Source organism: Narcine bancroftii, chromosome 6 (genome assembly GCF_036971445.1).
Source record: "Narcine bancroftii isolate sNarBan1 chromosome 6, sNarBan1.hap1, whole genome shotgun sequence".
Lineage (NCBI taxonomy): Eukaryota > Metazoa > Chordata > Chondrichthyes > Torpediniformes > Narcinidae > Narcine > Narcine bancroftii.
In genome coordinates, this window is record NC_091474.1 from 222,058,392 (window position 1) to 222,078,281 (window position 19,890).

Below are 19,890 nucleotides of genomic sequence, written 5' to 3' on the forward strand. Positions count from 1 at the left end.
TGCTTTTCAGGAAATAAATTATTATCCTTTGAACAAATTAAGGATAAATATAATATAACTCACGATACAGCGTTGGCATACTACCAACTGAAATCCTACTTGAAGGACAAATTGGGAAGCAGTCTGAGGTTACCAGAGGGAAGTAATTTTGAATATGTGATTACAGACACAATGATAATCAAAAAATTTATAACAAATGTGTATATTAAACTGCAAGAAAAGGAGAATGAGGAAACAAATGGTAAAACTAAACAAAAATGGGAACAAGATCTAAACATAAAGATAAAGAAGGAAACATGGCAGAAGTTATGCTCAGGAACTATGAGAAATACAATAAATACGAGGTTAAGTATGATACAATATAACTGGATACACAGGCTATATATTACACCTCAAAAGTTAAATTAATGAGACCCAACAGTATCTGACAGATGTTTTCGCTGTAAAAAGGAAATGGGATCAACAATTCATGCAATCTGGACATGTGAGAAAGTGAAAAAATTTTGGGAAGATCTAAACCAGATATTAAATAAAATCACAAAAAGCAATATACCAAAAAACCCAGAGATCTTCCTCCTAAGTAACATAAAAAACAAAGAATTTGGACTTGATTTGGATGGTGCACAAAAAAAATTTGTTAGGATAGCCCTAGCTGTGGCAAAAAAATGTATTATGTCAGCCTGGAAATTAGAAGATAACTTGAGAATACAACAATGGTATATAGAAATTAGTAAATTTATTCCATTAGAAAAAAATAACATATAATTTAAGAAATAATATTACAATATTTGAACAAATATGGGAGCCATACATGAAACACAAGAGAGAAAACCTACCAGGGACATCTACCACCTAAAATGACAGAAGGAGAAGGGAATGAAAAGAATTGACTCAGTGGAATTTCTCGTTTATTTTTATTGAGTGACAACATTGTTTGATGGGTTTAATGTATCTTAGATTCTGAACTTGAAATGAATGGGAGGGGAGGTAGGGAGGGTGGGATAGGAAGAGGGAGGGAGGGGGAGAAAACGACACTGTATATATTTGAAAAGGAAAATGTATGTATCTTGATCAATGTGGTTTATAGTGTGAAAAATAAAAAATTTTAAAAAAACACTCAGTTCTAACGAAACATCCCAGATCCTTGCCTTTCCACAGATGTTTTTAGCAATTTTTTATTTTGCTCCATCTTGCAGCCAGCTGAAATGTTTCAGTGTGAAATGCATTTATTTCTCCAACATTGTTTCATTCTGAGCTGGTCTGTTACTTATTGGGTTGCTGTGTTTATTAATCTTATTGAAGCAATTAAATGTTCTTGTCACCTCCAGGTTCAAGACAGCTTTTTCTTCCCAAAAGCTATCTGGCTATTAAACCTCCCCCTTGCTATCCTAAACATAAAATACTCCAGCATATGCTATCTGGCTATTAAACCTCCCCCTGCTATCCTAAACATAAAATACTCCAGCATATGCTATCTAGCTATTAAACCTCCCCCTGCTATCCTAAACATAAATTACTCCAGCATATGCTATCCGGCTATTAAACCTCCCCCTGCTATCCTAAACATAAATTACTCCAGCATATGCTATCTGGCTATTAAACCTCCCCCTGCTAACCTAAACATAAATTACTCCAGCAAATGCTATCTGGCTATTAAACCTCCCCCTGCTATCCTAAACATAAATTACTCCAGCATATGCTATCTGGCTATTAAACCTCCCACTGCTATCCTAAACATGAATTACTCCAGCATATGCTATCTGGCTATTAAACCTCCCCCTGCTATCCTAAACATAAATTACTCCAGCATATGCTATCTGGCTATTAAACCTCCCCCTGCTATCCTAAACATAAATTACTCCAGCATATGCTATCTGGCTATTAAACCTCCCCCTTGCTATCCTAAACATAAATTACTCCAGCATATGCTATCTGGCTATTAAACCTTCCCCTGCTATCCTAAACATAAATTACTCCAGCATATGCTATCTGGCTATTAAACCTCCCCCTGCTATCCTAAACATAAATTACTCCAGCATATGCTATCAAACCTCCCCCTGCTATCCTAAACATAAATTACTCCAGCATATGCTATCTGGCTATTAAACCTCCCCCTGCTATCCTAAACATAAATTACTCCAGCATATGCTATCTGGCTATTAAACCTTCCCCTGCTATCCTAAACATAAATTACTGCAGCATATGCTAACTGGCTATTAAACCTCCCCCTGCTATCCTAAACATAAATTACTCCAGCATATACTATCTGGCTATGAAACCTCCCCCTGCTATCCTAAACATAAGTTGCTCCAGCATATGCTAGCTGGCTATTAAACCTCCCCCTGCTATCCTAAACATAAGTTACTCCAGCATATGCTATCTGGCTATTAAACCTCCCCCTTGCTATCCTAAACATAAATTACTCCAGCATATGCTATCTGGCTATTAAACCTCCCCCTGCTATCCTAAACATAAATTACTCCAGCATATGCTATCTGGCTATTAAACCTCCCCCTTGCTATCCTAAACATAAGTTACTCCAGCATATGCTATCTGGCTATTAAACCTCCCCCTGCTATCCTAAACATAAGTTACTCCAGCATATGCTATCTGGCTATTAAACCTCCCCCTGCTATCCTAAACATAAGTTTCTCCAGCATATGCTATCTGGCTATTAAACCTCCCCCTTGCTATCCTAAACATAAATTACTCCAGCATATGCTATCTGGCTATTAAACCTCCCCCTTGCTATCCTAAACATAAATTACTCCAGCATATGCTATCTGGCTATTAAACCTCCCCCTTGCTATCCTAAACATAAGTTACTCCAGCATATGCTATCAGGCTATTAAACCTCCCCCTTGCTATCCTAAACATAAATTACTCCAGCATATGCTATCTGGCTATTAAACCTCCTCCTTGCTATCCTAAACACAAGTTACTCCAGCATATGCTATCTGGCTATTAAACCTTCCCCTGCTATCCTAAACATAAATTACTCCAGCATATGCTATCTGGCTATTAAACCTCCCCCTGCTATCCTAAACATAAGTTACTCCAGCATATGCTATCTGGCTATTAAACCTACCCCTGCTATCCTAAACATAAGTTACTCCAGCATATGCTATCTGGCTATTAAACCTCCCCCTTGCTATCCTAAACATAAATTACTCCAGCATATGCTATCTGGCTATTAAACCTCCCCCTTGCTATCCTAAACATAAATTATTCCAGCATATGCTATCTGGCTATTAAACCTCCCCCTGCTATCCTAAACATAAATTACTCCAGCATATGCTATCTGGCTATTAAACCTCCCCCTGCTATCCTAAACATAAATTACTCCAGCATATGCTATCTGGCTATTAAACCTCCCCCTGCTATCCTAAACATAAGTTACTCCAGCATATGCTATCTGGCTATTAAACCTCCCCCTGCTATCCTAAACATAAGTTACTCCAGCAGATGCTATCTGGCTATTAAACCTCCCCCTTGCTATCCTAAACATAAATTACTCCAGCATTGATATCTGGCTATTAAACCTCCCCCTTGCTATCCTAAACATAAATTACTCCAGCATATGCTATCTGGCTATTAAACCTCCCCCTTGCTTTCCTAAACATAAGTTACTCCAGCATATGCTATCTGGCTATTAAACCTCATCGTTGCTATCCTAAACATAAATTACTCCAGCATATGCTATCTGGCTATTAAACCTCCCCCTTGCTATCCTAAACATAAGTTACTCCAGCATATGCTATCTGGCTATTAAACCTTCCTCTGCTATCCTAAACATAAATTACTCCAGCATATGCTATCTGGCTATTAAACCTCCCCCTGCTATCCTAAACATAAATTACTCCAGCATATGCTATCTGGCTATTAAACCTCCCCCTGCTATCCTAAACATAAATTACTCCAGCATATGCTATCTGGCTATTAAACCTCCCCCTGCTATCCTAAACATAAATTACTCCAGCATATGCTATCTGGCTATTAAACCTCCCCCTGCTATCCTAAACATAAGTTACTCCAGCATATGCTATCTGGCTATTAAACCTCCCCCTTGCTATCCTAAACATAAGTTACTCCAGCATATGCTATCTGGCTATTAAATTCCCCCTTGGTATCATAAACATAAATTACTCCAGCATATGCTATCTGGCTATTAAACTCCCCCTTGCTATCCTAAACATAAGTTACTCCAGCATATGCTATCTGGCTATTAAACCTCCCCCTTGCTATCCTAAACATAAGTTACTCCAGCATATGCTATCTGGCTATTAAACCTCCCCCTTGCTATCCTAAACATAAGTTACTCCAGCATATGCTATCTGGCTATTCAACCTCCCCCTTGCTATCCTAAACATAAATTACTCCAGCATATGCTATCTGGCTATTAAACCTCCCCCTGCTATCCTAAACATAAATTACTCCAGCATATGCTATCTGGCTATTAAACCTCCCCCTTGCTATCCTAAACATAAATTACTCCGGCATATGCTATCTGGCTATTAAACCAACCCCTTGCTATCCTAAACATAAGTTACTCCAGCATATGCTATCTGGCTATTAAACCTCCCCCTGCTATCCTAAACATAAATTACTCCAGCATATGCTATCTGGCTATTAAACCTCCCCCTTGCTATCCTAAACATAAGTTACTCCAGCATATGCTATCTGGCTATTAAACCTCCCCCTTGCTATCCTAAACATAAATTACTCCAGCATATGCTATCTGGCTATTAAACCTCCCCCTGCTATCCTAAACATAAATTACTCCAGCATATGCTATCTGGCTATTAAACCTCCCCCTTGCTATCCTCAACATAAATTACTCCAGCATATGCTATCTGGCTATTAAACCTCCCCCTTTCTATCCTAAACATAAGTTACTCCAGCATATGCTATCTGGCTATTAAACCTCCCCCTGCTATCCTAAACATAAGTTACTCCAGCATATGCTATCTGGCTATTAAACCTCCCCCTGCTATCCTAAACATAAATTACTCCAGCATATGCTATCTGGCTATTAAACCTCCCCCTTGCTATCCTAAACATAAATTACTCCAGCATTGATATCTGGCTATTAAACCTCCCCCTTGCTATCCTAAACATAAATTACTCCAGCATATGCTATCTGGCTATTAAACCTCCCCCTTGCTTTCCTAAACATAAGTTACTCCAGCATATGCTATCTGGCTATTAAACCTCATCGTTGCTATCCTAAACATAAATTACTCCAGCATATGCTATCTGGCTATTAAACCTCCCCCTTGCTATCCTAAACATAAGTTACTCCAGCATATGCTATCTGGCTATTAAACCTTCCCCTGCTATCCTAAACATAAATTACTCCAGCATATGCTATCTGGCTATTAAACCTCCCCCTGCTATCCTAAACATAAATTACTCCAGCATATGCTATCTGGCTATTAAACCTCCCCCTGCTATCCTAAACATAAATTACTCCAGCATATGCTATCTGGCTATTAAACCTCCCCCTGCTATCCTAAACATAAATTACTCCAGCATATGCTATCTGGCTATTAAACCTCCCCCTGCTATCCTAAACATAAGTTACTCCAGCATAGGCTATCTGGCTATTAAACCTCCCCCTTGCTATCCTAAACATAAGTTACTCCAGCATATGCTATCTGGCTATTAAACCTCCCCCTTGCTATCCTAAACATAAATTACTCCAGCATATGCTATCTGGCTATTAAACCTCCCCCTTGTTATCCTGAACATAAATTACTCCAGCATATGCTATCTGGCTATTAAACCTCCCCCTTGCTATCCTAAACATAAATTACTCCAGCATATGCTATCTGGCTATTAAACCTCCCCCTTGCTATCCTAAACATAAGTTACTCCAGCATATGCTATCTGGCTATTAAATTCCCCCTTGGTATCATAAACATAAATTACTCCAGCATATGCTATCTGGCTATTAAACTCCCCCTTGCTATCCTAAACATAAGTTACTCCAGCATATGCTATCTGGCTATTAAACCTCCCCCTTGCTATCCTAAACATAAGTTACTCCAGCATATGCTATCTGGCTATTTAACCTCCCCCTTGCTATCCTAAACATAAGTTACTCCAGCATATGCTATCTGGCTATTCAACCTCCCCCTTGCTATCCTAAACATAAATTACTCCAGCATATGCTATCTGGCTATTAAACCTCCCCCTGCTATCCTAAACATAAATTACTCCAGCATATGCTATCTGGCTATTAAACCTCCCCCTTGCTATCCTAAACATAAATTACTCCAGCATATGCTATCTGGCTATTAAACCAACCCCTTGCTATCCTAAACATAAGTTACTCCAGCATATGCTATCTGGCTATTAAACCTCCCCCTGCTATCCTAAACATAAATTACTCCAGCATATGCTATCTGGCTATTAAACCTCCCCCTTGCTATCCTAAACATAAGTTACTCCAGCATATGCTATCTGGCTATTAAACCTCCCCCTTGCTATCCTAAACATAAATTACTCCAGCATATGCTATCTGGCTATTAAACCTCCCCCTGCTATCCTAAACATAAATTACTCCAGCATATGCTATCTGGCTATTAAACCTCCCCCTTGCTATCCTCAACATAAATTACTCCAGCATATGCTATCTGGCTATTAAACCTCCCCCTTTCTATCCTAAACATAAGTTACTCCAGCATATGCTATCTGGCTATTAAACCTCCCCCTGCTATCCTAAACATAAGTTACTCCAGCATATGCTATCTGGCTATTAAACCTCCCCCTGCTATCCTAAACATAAATTTCTCCAGCATATGCTATCTGGCTATTAAACCTCCCCCTGCTATCCTAAACATAAATTACTCCAGCATATGCTATCTGGCTATTAAACCTCCCCCTGCTATCCTAAACATAAATTACTCCAGCATATGCTATCTGGCTATTAAACCTCCCCCTTGCTATCCTAAACATAAATTACTCCAGCATATGCTATCTGGCTATTAAACCTCCCCCTGCTATCCTAAACATAAGTTACTCCAGCATATGCTATCTGGCTATTAAACCTCCCCCTGCTATCCTAAACATAAATTACTCCAGCATCTGCTATCTGGCGATTAAACCTCCCCCTGCTATCATAAACATAAATTACTCCAGCATATGCTATCTGGCTATTAAACGTCCCCCTTGCTATCCTAAACATAAATTACTCCAGCATATGCTATCTGGCTATTAAACCTCCCCCTGCTATCCTAAACATAAATTACTCCAGCATATGCTCTCTGGCTATTAAACCTCCCCCTGCTATCCTAAACATAAATTACTCCAGCATATTCTATCTGGCTATTAAACCTCCCCCTGCTATCCTAAACATAAATTACTCCAGCATATGCTATCTGGCTAATAAACCTCCCCCTGCTATCCTAAACATAAATTACTCCAGCATATGCTATCTGGCTATTAAACCTCCCCCTGCTATCCTAAACATAAATTACTCCAGCATATGCTATCTGGCTATTAAACCTCCCTCTGCTATCCTAAACATAAATTACTCCAGCATATGCTATCTGGCTATTAAACCTCCCCCTTGCTATCCTAAACATAAATTACTCCAGCATATGCTATCTGTCTATTAAACCTCCCCCTGCTATCCTAAACATAAATTACTCCAGCATATGCTATCTGGCTATTAAACCTCCCCCTGCTATCCTAAACATAAATTACTCCAGCATATGCTATCTGGCTATTAAACCTCCCCCTTGCTATCCTAAACATAAGTTACTCCAGCATATGCTATCTGGCTATTAAACCTCCCCCTTGCTATCCTAAACATAAATTACTCCAGCATATGCTATCTGGCTATTATACCTCCCCCTGTTATCCTAAACATAAGTTACTCCAGCATATGCTATCTGGCTATTAAACCTCCCCCTGCTATCCTAAACATAAATTACTCCAGCATATGCTATCTGGCTATTAAACCTCCCCCTTGCTATCCTAAACATAAATTACTCCAGCATATGCTATCTGGCTATTAAACCTCCCCCTGCTATCCTAAACATAAATTACTCCAGCATATGCTATCTGGCTATTAAACCTCCCCCTGCTATCCTAAACATAAGTTACTCCAGCATATGCTATCTGGCTATTAAACCTCCCCCTGCTATCCTAAACATAAGTTACTCCAGCATATGCTATCTGGCTATTAAACCTCCCCCTTGCTATCCTAAACATAAATTACTCCAGCATTGCTATCTGGCTATTAAACCTCCCCCTTGCTATCCTAAACATAAATTACTCCAGCATATGCTATCTGGCTATTAAACCTCCCCCTTGCTTTCCTAAACATAAGTTACTCAAGCATATGCTATCTGGCTATTAAACCTCATCCTTGCTATCCTAAACATAAATTACTCCAGCATATGCTATCTGGCTATTAAACCTCCCCCTTGCTATCCTAAACATAAGTTACTCCAGCATATGCTATCTGGCTATTAAACCTTCCCCTGCTATCCTAAACATAAATTACTCCAGCATATGCTATCTGGCTATTAAACCTCCCCCTGCTATCCTAAACATAAATTACTCCAGCATATGCTATCTGGCTATTAAACCTCCCCCTGCTGTCCTAAACATAAGTTACTCCAGCATATGCTATCTGGCTATTAAACCTCCCCCTTGCTATCCTAAACATAAGTTACTCCAGCATATGCTATCTGGCTATTAAACCTTCCCCTTGCTATCCTAAACATAAATTATTCCAGCATATGCTATCTGGCTATTAAACCTCCCCCTGCTATCCTAAACATAAGTTACTCCAGCATATGCTATCTGGCTATTAAACCTCCCCCTGCTATCCTAAACATAAATTACTCCAGCATATGCTATCTGGCTATTAAACCTCCCCCTGCTATCCTAAACATAAGTTACTCCAGCATATGCTATCTTGCTATTAAACCTGCCCCTGCTATCCTAAACATAAGTTACTCCAGCATATGCTATCTGGCTATTAAACCTCCCCCTTGCTATCCTAAACATAAATTACTCCAGCATATGCTATCTGGCTATTAAACCTCCCCCTTGCTATCCTAAACATAAATTACTCCAGCATATGCTATCTGGCTATTAAACCTCCCCCTTGCTATCCTAAACATAAGTTACTCCAGCATATGCTATCTGGCTATTAAACCTACCCCTTGCTATCCTAAACATAAATTACTCCAGCATATGCTATCTGGCTATTAAACCTCCCCCTTGCTATCCTAAACATAAGTTACTCCAGCATATGCTATCTGGCTATTAAACCTCCCCCTTGTTATCCTGAACATAAATTACTCCAGCATATGCTATCTGGCTATTAAACCTCCCCCTTGCTATCCTAAACATAAGTTACTCCAGCATATGCTATCTGGCTATTAAACCTCCCCCTTGCTATCCTAAACATAAGTTACTCCAGCATATGCTATCTGGCTATTAAACTCCCCCTTGCTATCCTAAACATAAGTTACTCCAGCATATGCTATCTGGCTATTAAACCTCCCCCTTGCTATCCTAAACATAAGTTACTCCAGCATATGCTATCTGGCTATTAAACCTCCCCCTTGCTATCCTAAACATAAATTACTCCAGCAAATGCTATCTGGCTATTAAACCTCCCCCTGCTATCCTAAACATAAATTACTCCAGCATATGCTATCTGGCTATTAAACCTCCCCCTTGCTATCCTAAACATAAATTACTCCAGCATATGCTATCTGGCTATTAAACCACCCCCTTGCTATCCTAAACATAAGTTACTCCAGCATATGCTATCTGGCTATTAAACCTCCCCCTGCTATCCTAAACATAAATTACTCCAGCATATGCTATCTGGCTATTAAACCTCCCCCTGCTATCCTAAACATAAGTTACTCCAGCATATGCTATCTGGCTATTAAACCTCCCCCTGCTATCCTAAACATAAGTTACTCCAGCATATGCTATCTGGCTATTAAACCTCCCCCTTGCTATCCTAAACATAAATTACTCCAGCATTGATATCTGGCTATTAAACCTCCCCCTTGCTTTCCTAAACATAAGTTACTCCAGCATATGCTATCTGGCTATTAAACCTCATCGTTGCTATCCTAAACATAAATTACTCCAGCATATGCTATCTGGCTATTAAACCTCCCCCTTGCTATCCTAAACATAAGTTACTCCAGCATATGCTATCTGGCTATTAAACCTTCCCCTGCTATCCTAAACATAAATTACTCCAGCATATGCTATCTGGCTATTAAACCTCCCCCTGCTATCCTAAACATAAATTACTCCAGCATATGCTATCTGGCTATTAAACCTCCCCCTGCTATCCTAAACATAAATTACTCCAGCATATGCTATCTGGCTATTAAACCTCCCCCTGCTATCCTAAACATAAATTACTCCAGCATATGCTATCTGGCTATTAAACCTCCCCCTGCTATCCTAAACATAAGTTACTCCAGCATATGCTATCTGGCTATTAAACCTCCCCCTTGCTATCCTAAACATAAGTTACTCCAGCATATGCTATCTGGCTATTAAACCTCCCCCTTGCTATCCTAAACATAAATTATTCCAGCATATGCTATCTGGCTATTAAACCTCCCCCTGCTATCCTAAACATAAATTACTCCAGCATATGCTATCTGGCTATTAAACCTCCCCCTGCTATCCTAAACATAAGTTACTCCAGCATATGCTATCTGGCTATTAAACCTCCCCCTGCTATCCTAAACATAAGTTACTCCAGCATATGCTATCTGGCTATTAAACCTCCCCCTTGCTATCCTAAACATAAATTACTCCAGCATATGCTATCTGGCTATTAAACCTCCCCCTTGCTATCCTAAACATAAATTACTCCAGCATATGCTATCTGGCTATTAAACCTCCCCCTTGCTATCCGAAACATAAGTTACTCCAGCATATGCTATCTGGCTATTAAACCTCCCCCTTGCTATCCTAAACATAAATTACTCCAGCATATGCTATCTGGCTATTAAACCACCCCCTTGCTATCCTAAACATAAGTTACTCCAGCATATGCTATCTGGCTATTAAACCTCCCCCTTGTTATCCTGAACATAAATTACTCCAGCATATGCTATCTGGCTATTAAACCTCCCCCTTGCTATCCTAAACATAAGTTACTCCAGCATATGCTATCTGGCTATTAAATTCCCCCTTGGTATCATAAACATAAATTACTCCAGCATATGCTATCTGGCTATTAAACTCCCCCTTGCTATCCTAAACATAAGTTACTCCAGCATATGCTATCTGGCTATTAAACCTCCCCCTTGCTATCCTAAACATAAGTTACTCCAGCATATGCTATCTGGCTATTCAACCTCCCCCTTGCTATCCTAAACATAAATTACTCCAGCATATGCTATCTGGCTATTAAACCTCCCCCTGCTATCCTAAACATAAATTACTCCAGCATATGCTATCTGGCTATTAAACCTCCCCCTTGCTATCCTAAACATAAATTACTCCAGCATATGCTATCTGGCTATTAAACCAAGCCCTTGCTATCCTAAACATAAGTTACTCCAGCATATGCTATCTGGCTATTAAACCTCCCCCTGCTATCCTAAACATAAATTACTCCAGCATATGCTATCTGGCTATTAAACCTCCCCCTTGCTATCCTAAACATAAGTTACTCCAGCATATGCTATCTGGCTATTAAACCTCCCCCTTGCTATCCTAAACATAAATTACTCCAGCATATGCTATCTGGCTATTAAACCTCCCCCTGCTATCCTAAACATAAATTACTCCAGCATATGCTATCTGGCTATTAAACCTCCCCCTTGCTATCCTAAACATAAATTACTCCAGCATATGCTATCTGGCTATTAAACCTCCCCCTTGCTATCCTAAACATAAATTACTCCAGCATATGCTATCTGGCTATTAAACCTCCCCCTGCTATCCTAAACATAAATTACTCCAGCATATGCTATCTGGCTATTAAACCTCCCCCTGCTATCCTAAACATAAATTACTCCAGCATATGCTATCTGGCTATTAAACCTCCCCCTTGCTATCCTAAACATAAATTACTCCAGCATATGCTATCTGGCTATTAAACCTCCCCCTTGCTATCCTAAACATAAGTTACTCCAGCATATGCTATCTGGCTATTAAACCTCCCCCTTGCTATCCTAAACATAAATTACTCCAGCATATGCTATCTGGCTATTAAACCTCCCCCTTGCTATCCTAAACATAAATTACTCCAGCATATGCTATCTGGCTATTAAACCTCCCCCTTTCTATCCTAAACATAAGTTACTCCAGCATATGCTATCTGGCTATTAAACCTCCCCCTGCTATCCTAAACATAAGTTACTCCAGCATATGCTATCTGGCTATTAAACCTCCCCCTGCTATCCTAAACATAATTTACTCCAGCATATGCTATCTGGCTATTAAACCTCCCCCTGCTATCCTAAACATAAATTACTCCAGCATATGCTATCTGGCTATTAAACCTCCCCCTGCTATCCTAAACATAAATTACTCCAGCATATGCTATCTGGCTATTAAACCTCCCCCTTGCTATCCTAAACATAAATTACTCCAGCATATGCTATCTGGCTATTAAACCTCCCCCTGCTATCCTAAACATAAGTTACTCCAGCATATGCTATCTGGCTATTAAACCTCCCCCTGCTATCCTAAACATAAATTACTCCAGCATATGCTATCTGGCGATTAAACCTCCCCCTGCTATCATAAACATAAATTACTCCAGCATATGCTCTCTGGCTATTAAACCTCCCCCTGCTATCCTAAACATAAATTACTCCAGCATATTCTATCTGGCTATTAAACCTCCCCCTGCTATCCTAAACATAAATTACTCCAGCATATGCTATCTGGCTAATAAACCTCCCCCTGCTATCCTAAACATAAATTACTCCAGCATATGTTATCTGGCTATTAAACCTCCCCCTGCTATCCTAAACATAAATTACTCCAGCATATGCTATCTGGCTATTAAACCTCCCTCTGCTATCCTAAACATAAATTACTCCAGCATATGCTATCTGGCTATTAAACCTCCCCCTTGCTATCCTAAACATAAATTACTCCAGCATATGCTATCTGTCTATTAAACCTCCCCCTGCTATCCTAAACATAAATTACTCCAGCATATGCTATCTGGCTATTAAACCTCCCCCTGCTATCCTAAACATAAATTACTCCAGCATATGCTATCTGGCTATTAAACCTCCCCCTTGCTATCCTAAACATAAGTTACTCCAGCATATGCTATCTGGCTATTAAACCTCCCCCTTGCTATCCTAAACATAAATTACTCCAGCATATGCTATCTGGCTATTATACCTCCCCCTGTTATCCTAAACATAAGTTACTCCAGCATATGCTATCTGGCTATTAAACCTCCCCCTGCTATCCTAAACATAAATTACTCCAGCATATGCTATCTGGCTATTAAACCTCCCCCTTGCTATCCTAAACATAAATTACTCCAGCATATGCTATCTGGCTATTAAACCTCCCCCTGCTATCCTAAACATAAATTACTCCAGCATATGCTATCTGGCTATTAAACCTCCCCCTGCTATCCTAAACATAAGTTACTCCAGCATATGCTATCCGGCTATTAAACCTCCCCCTGCTATCCTAAACATAAGTTACTCCAGCATATGCTATCTGGCTATTAAACCTCCCCCTTGCTATCCTAAACATAAATTACTCCAGCATTGCTATCTGGCTATTAAACCTCCCCCTTGCTATCCTAAACATAAATTACTCCAGCATATGCTATCTGGCTATTAAACCTCCCCCTTGCTTTCCTAAACATAAGTTACTCCAGCATATGCTATCTGGCTATTAAACCTCATCCTTGCTATCCTAAACATAAATTACTCCAGCATATGCTATCTGGCTATTAAACCTCCCCCTTGCTATCCTAAACATAAGTTACTCCAGCATATGCTATCTGGCTATTAAACCTTCCCCTGCTATCCTAAACATAAATTACTCCAGCATATGCTATCTGGCTATTAAACCTCCCCCTGCTATCCTAAACATAAATTACTCCAGCATATGCTATCTGGCTATTAAACCTCCCCCTGCTATCCTAAACATAAGTTACTCCAGCATATGCTATCTGGCTATTAAACCTCCCCCTTGCTATCCTAAACATAAGTTACTCCAGCATATGCTATCTGGCTATTAAACCTCCCCCTTGCTATCCTAAACATAAATTATTCCAGCATATGCTATCTGGCTATTAAACCTCCCCCTGCTATCTTAAACATAAGTTACTCCAGCATATGCTATCTGGCTATTAAACCTCCCCCTGCTATCCTAAACATAAATTACTCCAGCATATGCTATCTGGCTATTAAACCTCCCCCTGCTATCCTAAACATAAGTTACTCCAGCATATGCTATCTGGCTATTAAACCTCCCCCTGCTATCCTAAACATAAGTTACTCCAGCATATGCTATCTGGCTATTAAACCTCCCCCTTGCTATCCTAAACATAAATTACTCCAGCATATGCTATCTGGCTATTAAACCTCCCCCTTGCTATACTAAACATAAATTACTCCAGCATATGCTATCTGGCTATTAAACCTCCCCCTTGCTATCCTAAACATAAGTTACTCCAGCATATGCTATCTGGCTATTAAACCTACCCCTTGCTATCCTAAACATAAATTACTCCAGCATATGCTATCTGGCTATTAAACCTCCCCCTTGCTATCCTAAACATAAGTTACTCCAGCATATGCTATCTGGCTATTAAACCTCCCCCTTGTTATCCTGAACATAAATTACTCCAGCATATGCTATCTGGCTATTAAACCTCCCCCTTGCTATCCTAAACATAAGTTACTCCAGCATATGCTATCTGGCTATTAAACCTCCCCCTTGCTATCCTAAACATAAGTTACTCCAGCATATGCTATCTGGCTATTAAACTCCCCCTTGCTATCCTAAACATAAGTTACTCCAGCATATGCTATCTGGCTATTAAACCTCCCCCTTGCTATCCTAAACATAAGTTACTCCAGCATATGCTATCTGGCTATTAAACCTCCCCCTTGCTATCCTAAACATAAATTACTCCAGCATATGCTATCTGGCTATTAAACCTCCCCCTGCTATCCTAAACATAAATTACTCCAGCATATGCTATCTGGCTATTAAACCTCCCCCTTGCTATCCTAAACATAAATTACTCCAGCATATGCTATCTGGCTATTAAACCACCCCCTTGCTATCCTAAACATAAGTTACTCCAGCATATGCTATCTGGCTATTAAACCTCCCCCTGCTATCCTAAACATAAATTACTCCAGCATATGCTATCTGGCTATTAAACCTCCCCCTTGCTATCCTAAACATAAGTTACTCCAGCATATGCTATCTGGCTATTAAACCTCCCCCTTGCTATCCTAAACATAAATTACTCCAGCATATGCTATCTGGCTATTAAACCTCCCCCTGCTATCCTAAACATAAATTACTCCAGCATATGCTATCTGGCTATTAAACCTCCCCCTTGCTATCCTAAACATAAATTACTCCAGCATATGCTATCTGGCTATTAAACCTCCCCCTTGCTATACTAAACATAAGTTACTCCAGCATATGCTATCTGGCTATTAAACCTCCCCCTGCTATCCTAAACATAAATTACTCCCGCATATGCTATCTGGCTATTAAACCTCTCCCTTGCTATCCTAAACATAAGTTACTCCAGCATATGCTATCTGGCTATTAAACCTCCCCCTGCTATCCTAAACATAAATTACTCCAGCATATGCTATCTGGGTATTAAACCTCCCCCTTGCTATCCTAAACATAAATTACTCCAGCATATGCTATCTGGCTATTAAACCTCCCCCTTTCTATCCTAAACATAAGTTACTCCAGCATATGCTATCTGGCTATTAAACCTCCCCCTGCTATCCTAAACATAAGTTACTCCAGCATATGCTATCTGGCTATTAAACCTCCCCCTGCAATCCTAAACATAAATTACTCCAGCATATGCTATCTGGCTATTAAACCTCCCCCTGCTATCCTAAACATAAATTACTCCAGCATATGCTATCTGGCTATTAAACCTCCCCCTGCTATCCTAAACATAAATTACTCCAGCATATGCTATCTGGCTATTAAACCTCCCCCTTGCTATCCTAAACATAAATTACTCCAGCATATGCTATCTGGCTATTAAACCTCCCCCTGCTATCCTAAACATAAATTACTCCAGCATATGCTATCTGGCTATTAAACCTCCCCCTGCTATCCTAAACATAAATTACTCCAGCATATGCTATCTGGCTATTAAACCTCCCTCTGCTATCCTAAACATAAATTACTCCAGCATATGCTATCTGGCTATTAAACCTCCCCCTTGCTATCCTAAACATAAATTACTCCAGCATCTGCTATCTGGCTATTAAACCTCCCCCTGCTATCCTAAACATAAATTACTCCAGCATATGCTATCTGGCTATTAAACCTCCCCCTGCTATCCTAAACATAAATTACTCCAGCATATGCTATCTGGCTATTAAACCTCCCCCTTGCTATCCTAAACATAAGTTACTCCAGCATATGCTATCTGGCTATTAAACCTCCCCCTGCTATCCTAAACATAAATTACTCCAGCATATGCTATCTGGGTATTAAACCTCCCCCTTGCTATCCTAAACATAAATTACTCCAGCATATGCTATCTGGCTATTAAACCTCCCCCTTTCTATCCTAAACATAAGTTACTCCAGCATATGCTATCTGGCTATTAAACCTCCCCCTGCTATCCTAAACATAAGTTACTCCAGCATATGCTATCTGGCTATTAAACCTCCCCCTGCTATCCTAAACATAAATTACTCCAGCATATGCTATCTGGCTATTAAACCTCCCCCTGCTATCCTAAACATAAATTACTCCAGCATATGCTATCTGGCTATTAAACCTCCCCCTGCTATCCTAAACATAAATTACTCCAGCATATGCTATCTGGCTATTAAACCTCCCCCTTGCTATCCTAAACATAAATTACTCCAGCATATGCTATCTGGCTATTAAACCTCCCCCTGCTATCCTAAACATAAATTACTCCAGCATATGCTATCTGGCTATTAAACCTCCCCCTGCTATCCTAAACATAAATTACTCCAGCATATGCTATCTGGCTATTAAACCTCCCTCTGCTATCCTAAACATAAATTACTCCAGCATATGCTATCTGGCTATTAAACCTCCCCCTTGCTATCCTAAACATAAATTACTCCAGCATATGCTATCTGGCTATTAAACCTCCCCCTGCTATCCTAAACATAAATTACTCCAGCATATGCTATCTGGCTATTAAACCTCCCCCTGCTATCCTAAACATAAATTACTCCAGCATATGCTATCTGGCTATTAAACCTCCCCCTTGCTATCCTAAACATAAGTTACTCCAGCATATGCTATCTGGCTATTAAACCTCCCCCTTGCTATCCTAAACATAAATTACTCCAGCATATGCTATCTGGCTATTAAACCTCCCCCTGTTATCCTAAACATAAGTTACTCCAGCATATGCTATCTGGCTATTAAACCTCCCCCTGCTATCCTAAACATAAATTACTCCAGCATATGCTATCTGGCTATTAAACCTCCCCCTTGCTATCCTAAACATAAGTTACTCCAGCATATGCTATCTGGCTATTAAACCTCCCCCTTGCTATCCTAAACATAAATTACTCCAGCATATGCTATCTGGCTATTAAACCTCCCCCTGCTATCCTAAACATAAATTACTCCAGCATATGCTATCTGGCTATTAAACCTCCCCCTTGCTATCCTAAACATAAATTATTCCAGCATATGCTATCTGGCTATTAAACCTCCCCCTGCTATCCTAAACATAAGTTACTCCAGCATATGCTATCTGGCTATTAAACCTCCCCCTGCTATCCTAAACATAAATTACTCCAGCATATGCTATCTGGCTATTAAACCTCCCCCTGCTATCCTAAACATAAGTTACTCCAGCATATGCTATCTGGCTATTAAACCTCCCCCTGCTATCCTAAACATAAATTACTCCAGCATATGCTATCTGGCTATTAAACCTCCCCCTGCTATCCTAAACATAAGTTACTCCAGCATATGCTATCTGGCTATTAAACCTCCCCCTTGCTATCCTAAACATAAGTTACTCCAGCATATGCTATCTGGCTATTAAACCTCCCCCTGCTATCCTAAACATAAATTACTCCAGCATATGCTATCTGGCTATTAAACCTCCCCCTGCTATCCTAAACATAAATTACTCCAGCATATGCTATCTGGCTATTAAACCTCCCCCTTGCTATCCTAAACATAAGTTACTCCAGCATATGCTATCTGGCTTTTAAACCTCCCCCTGCTATCCTAAACATAAATTACTCCAGCATATGCTATCTTGCTATTAAACCTCCCCCTTGCTATCCTAAACATAAATTACTCCAGCATATGCTATCTGGCTATTAAACCTCCCCCTGCTATCCTAAACATAAATTACTCCAGCATATCTTTCCATATTGGAGTAATTTAATGAATACTATTGGAATTTTTACACAAGCACCCATTTGGGTGCAGCAAGTAGGAATTTAGGTGCATACGTACATTGTACTTGTACGTATGACGAACATATTATCATTAAAATGTTCAAAAGCGGATCATTTTATGATGCAACAGCTTACTGCATTCTTTATGCCAATTTAGAAATCAAGTCAGTACTAGAATCTGAATTACTTCCTTTGTTGAAGTAACCTTTTTTAGCTGTTTTTTGAATAATGCTCAATATTGGTGATGAGAGACAAGCAGGGATACAGTTGGGTATCTTGTACTTGAGGATTTGTGTATAACTGTGCAAATTATATTTTTAATCAAAAACAGATGGGTTGCTTATGAATGCAGTAACTACAGAGGCCGTCAGGTTTTGTTACAGCCCACTCAGATACCCAGTTGGCATCAGTACAGTGGATGGTATGGGATTGGTTCTCTTCGTCCACTAATCCAGGTCAGTCCACGTAGCTGTGAAGATTTAGTCCGTGAAACATTAAATACTATCTTTTGAATAACGTCTGGTAAATAACATCACTGCTGACTGAGCAAACAGAAGTACATTTTACTAACACCTATTGAAGAACAGCCAGATTGATTAATTATTTTGTGGAATAATGTATCTACAGTAGATCGCAAACAAGAAAGAAATGCCAAATTTCTATGGGGCTTAAAATGGATCTTTCTTAACTCCAGATTCCTTAGGAAATGGGGAAGATATTTGTTTGTTAAATATACTTTTTAACTCCTACAATTCTTGTGCAACATAGGGAAAGCCAGGAATTCCATGTAAGAAGCAGGGGTTTGCAATGTTACTTAAATCATGTATTCAATCCTGGCTTCTGGTGCTGTTCGTGTGGTATTTTGCATATCTCCCTGTGACGGGGTTTCCACAGGGTGATCCAATTTCCTTCCACACTTTGGTTGGTAGGACAATTGGCTTCTGTGAATTGCTGTGATGGCCAGTATAAAGAGTAAGGGAGGGATGTAACTGGGGCAGCTGGTGATATTTGGGTGGACTGATGGAACCATGTTGGAGAGTGGAATTATTTCTTGACCTCCCAACTGTATCCCTGCCTGTCTCAATCTGGGTTCCATCTATCCATAATCCTTCACCTCTGCAGATTACAGCATCTGCTATCTCCTATAATTCCACTGCAAATAGGGAGGGGGTGGGGATGGAATCTTGGGGATTTGAAAATGTGGGGATAAATTTTTTTTAAATGTAGGATTACTGTAAATGGGTGGTTGATTGTCAGCATGGCTTAGTGA

At 39.7% G+C, this 19,890-nt stretch overlaps 1 protein-coding gene across 4 annotated transcripts in view; it reads left to right on the forward strand.

Moving 5' to 3' along the window:
* Positions 1–19,890, forward strand: part of LOC138737046 (uncharacterized) — a 320,977-nt gene that overhangs the window by 291,374 nt on the left and 9,713 nt on the right. For all 4 annotated transcript variants that reach the window (XM_069887474.1, XM_069887475.1, XM_069887477.1 and 1 more), the window contains one exon: positions 18,952–19,075. In XM_069887474.1, the coding sequence (XP_069743575.1) occupies positions 18,952–19,075 (124 nt within the window). The remainder of the gene's footprint in view (positions 1–18,951; positions 19,076–19,890) is intronic.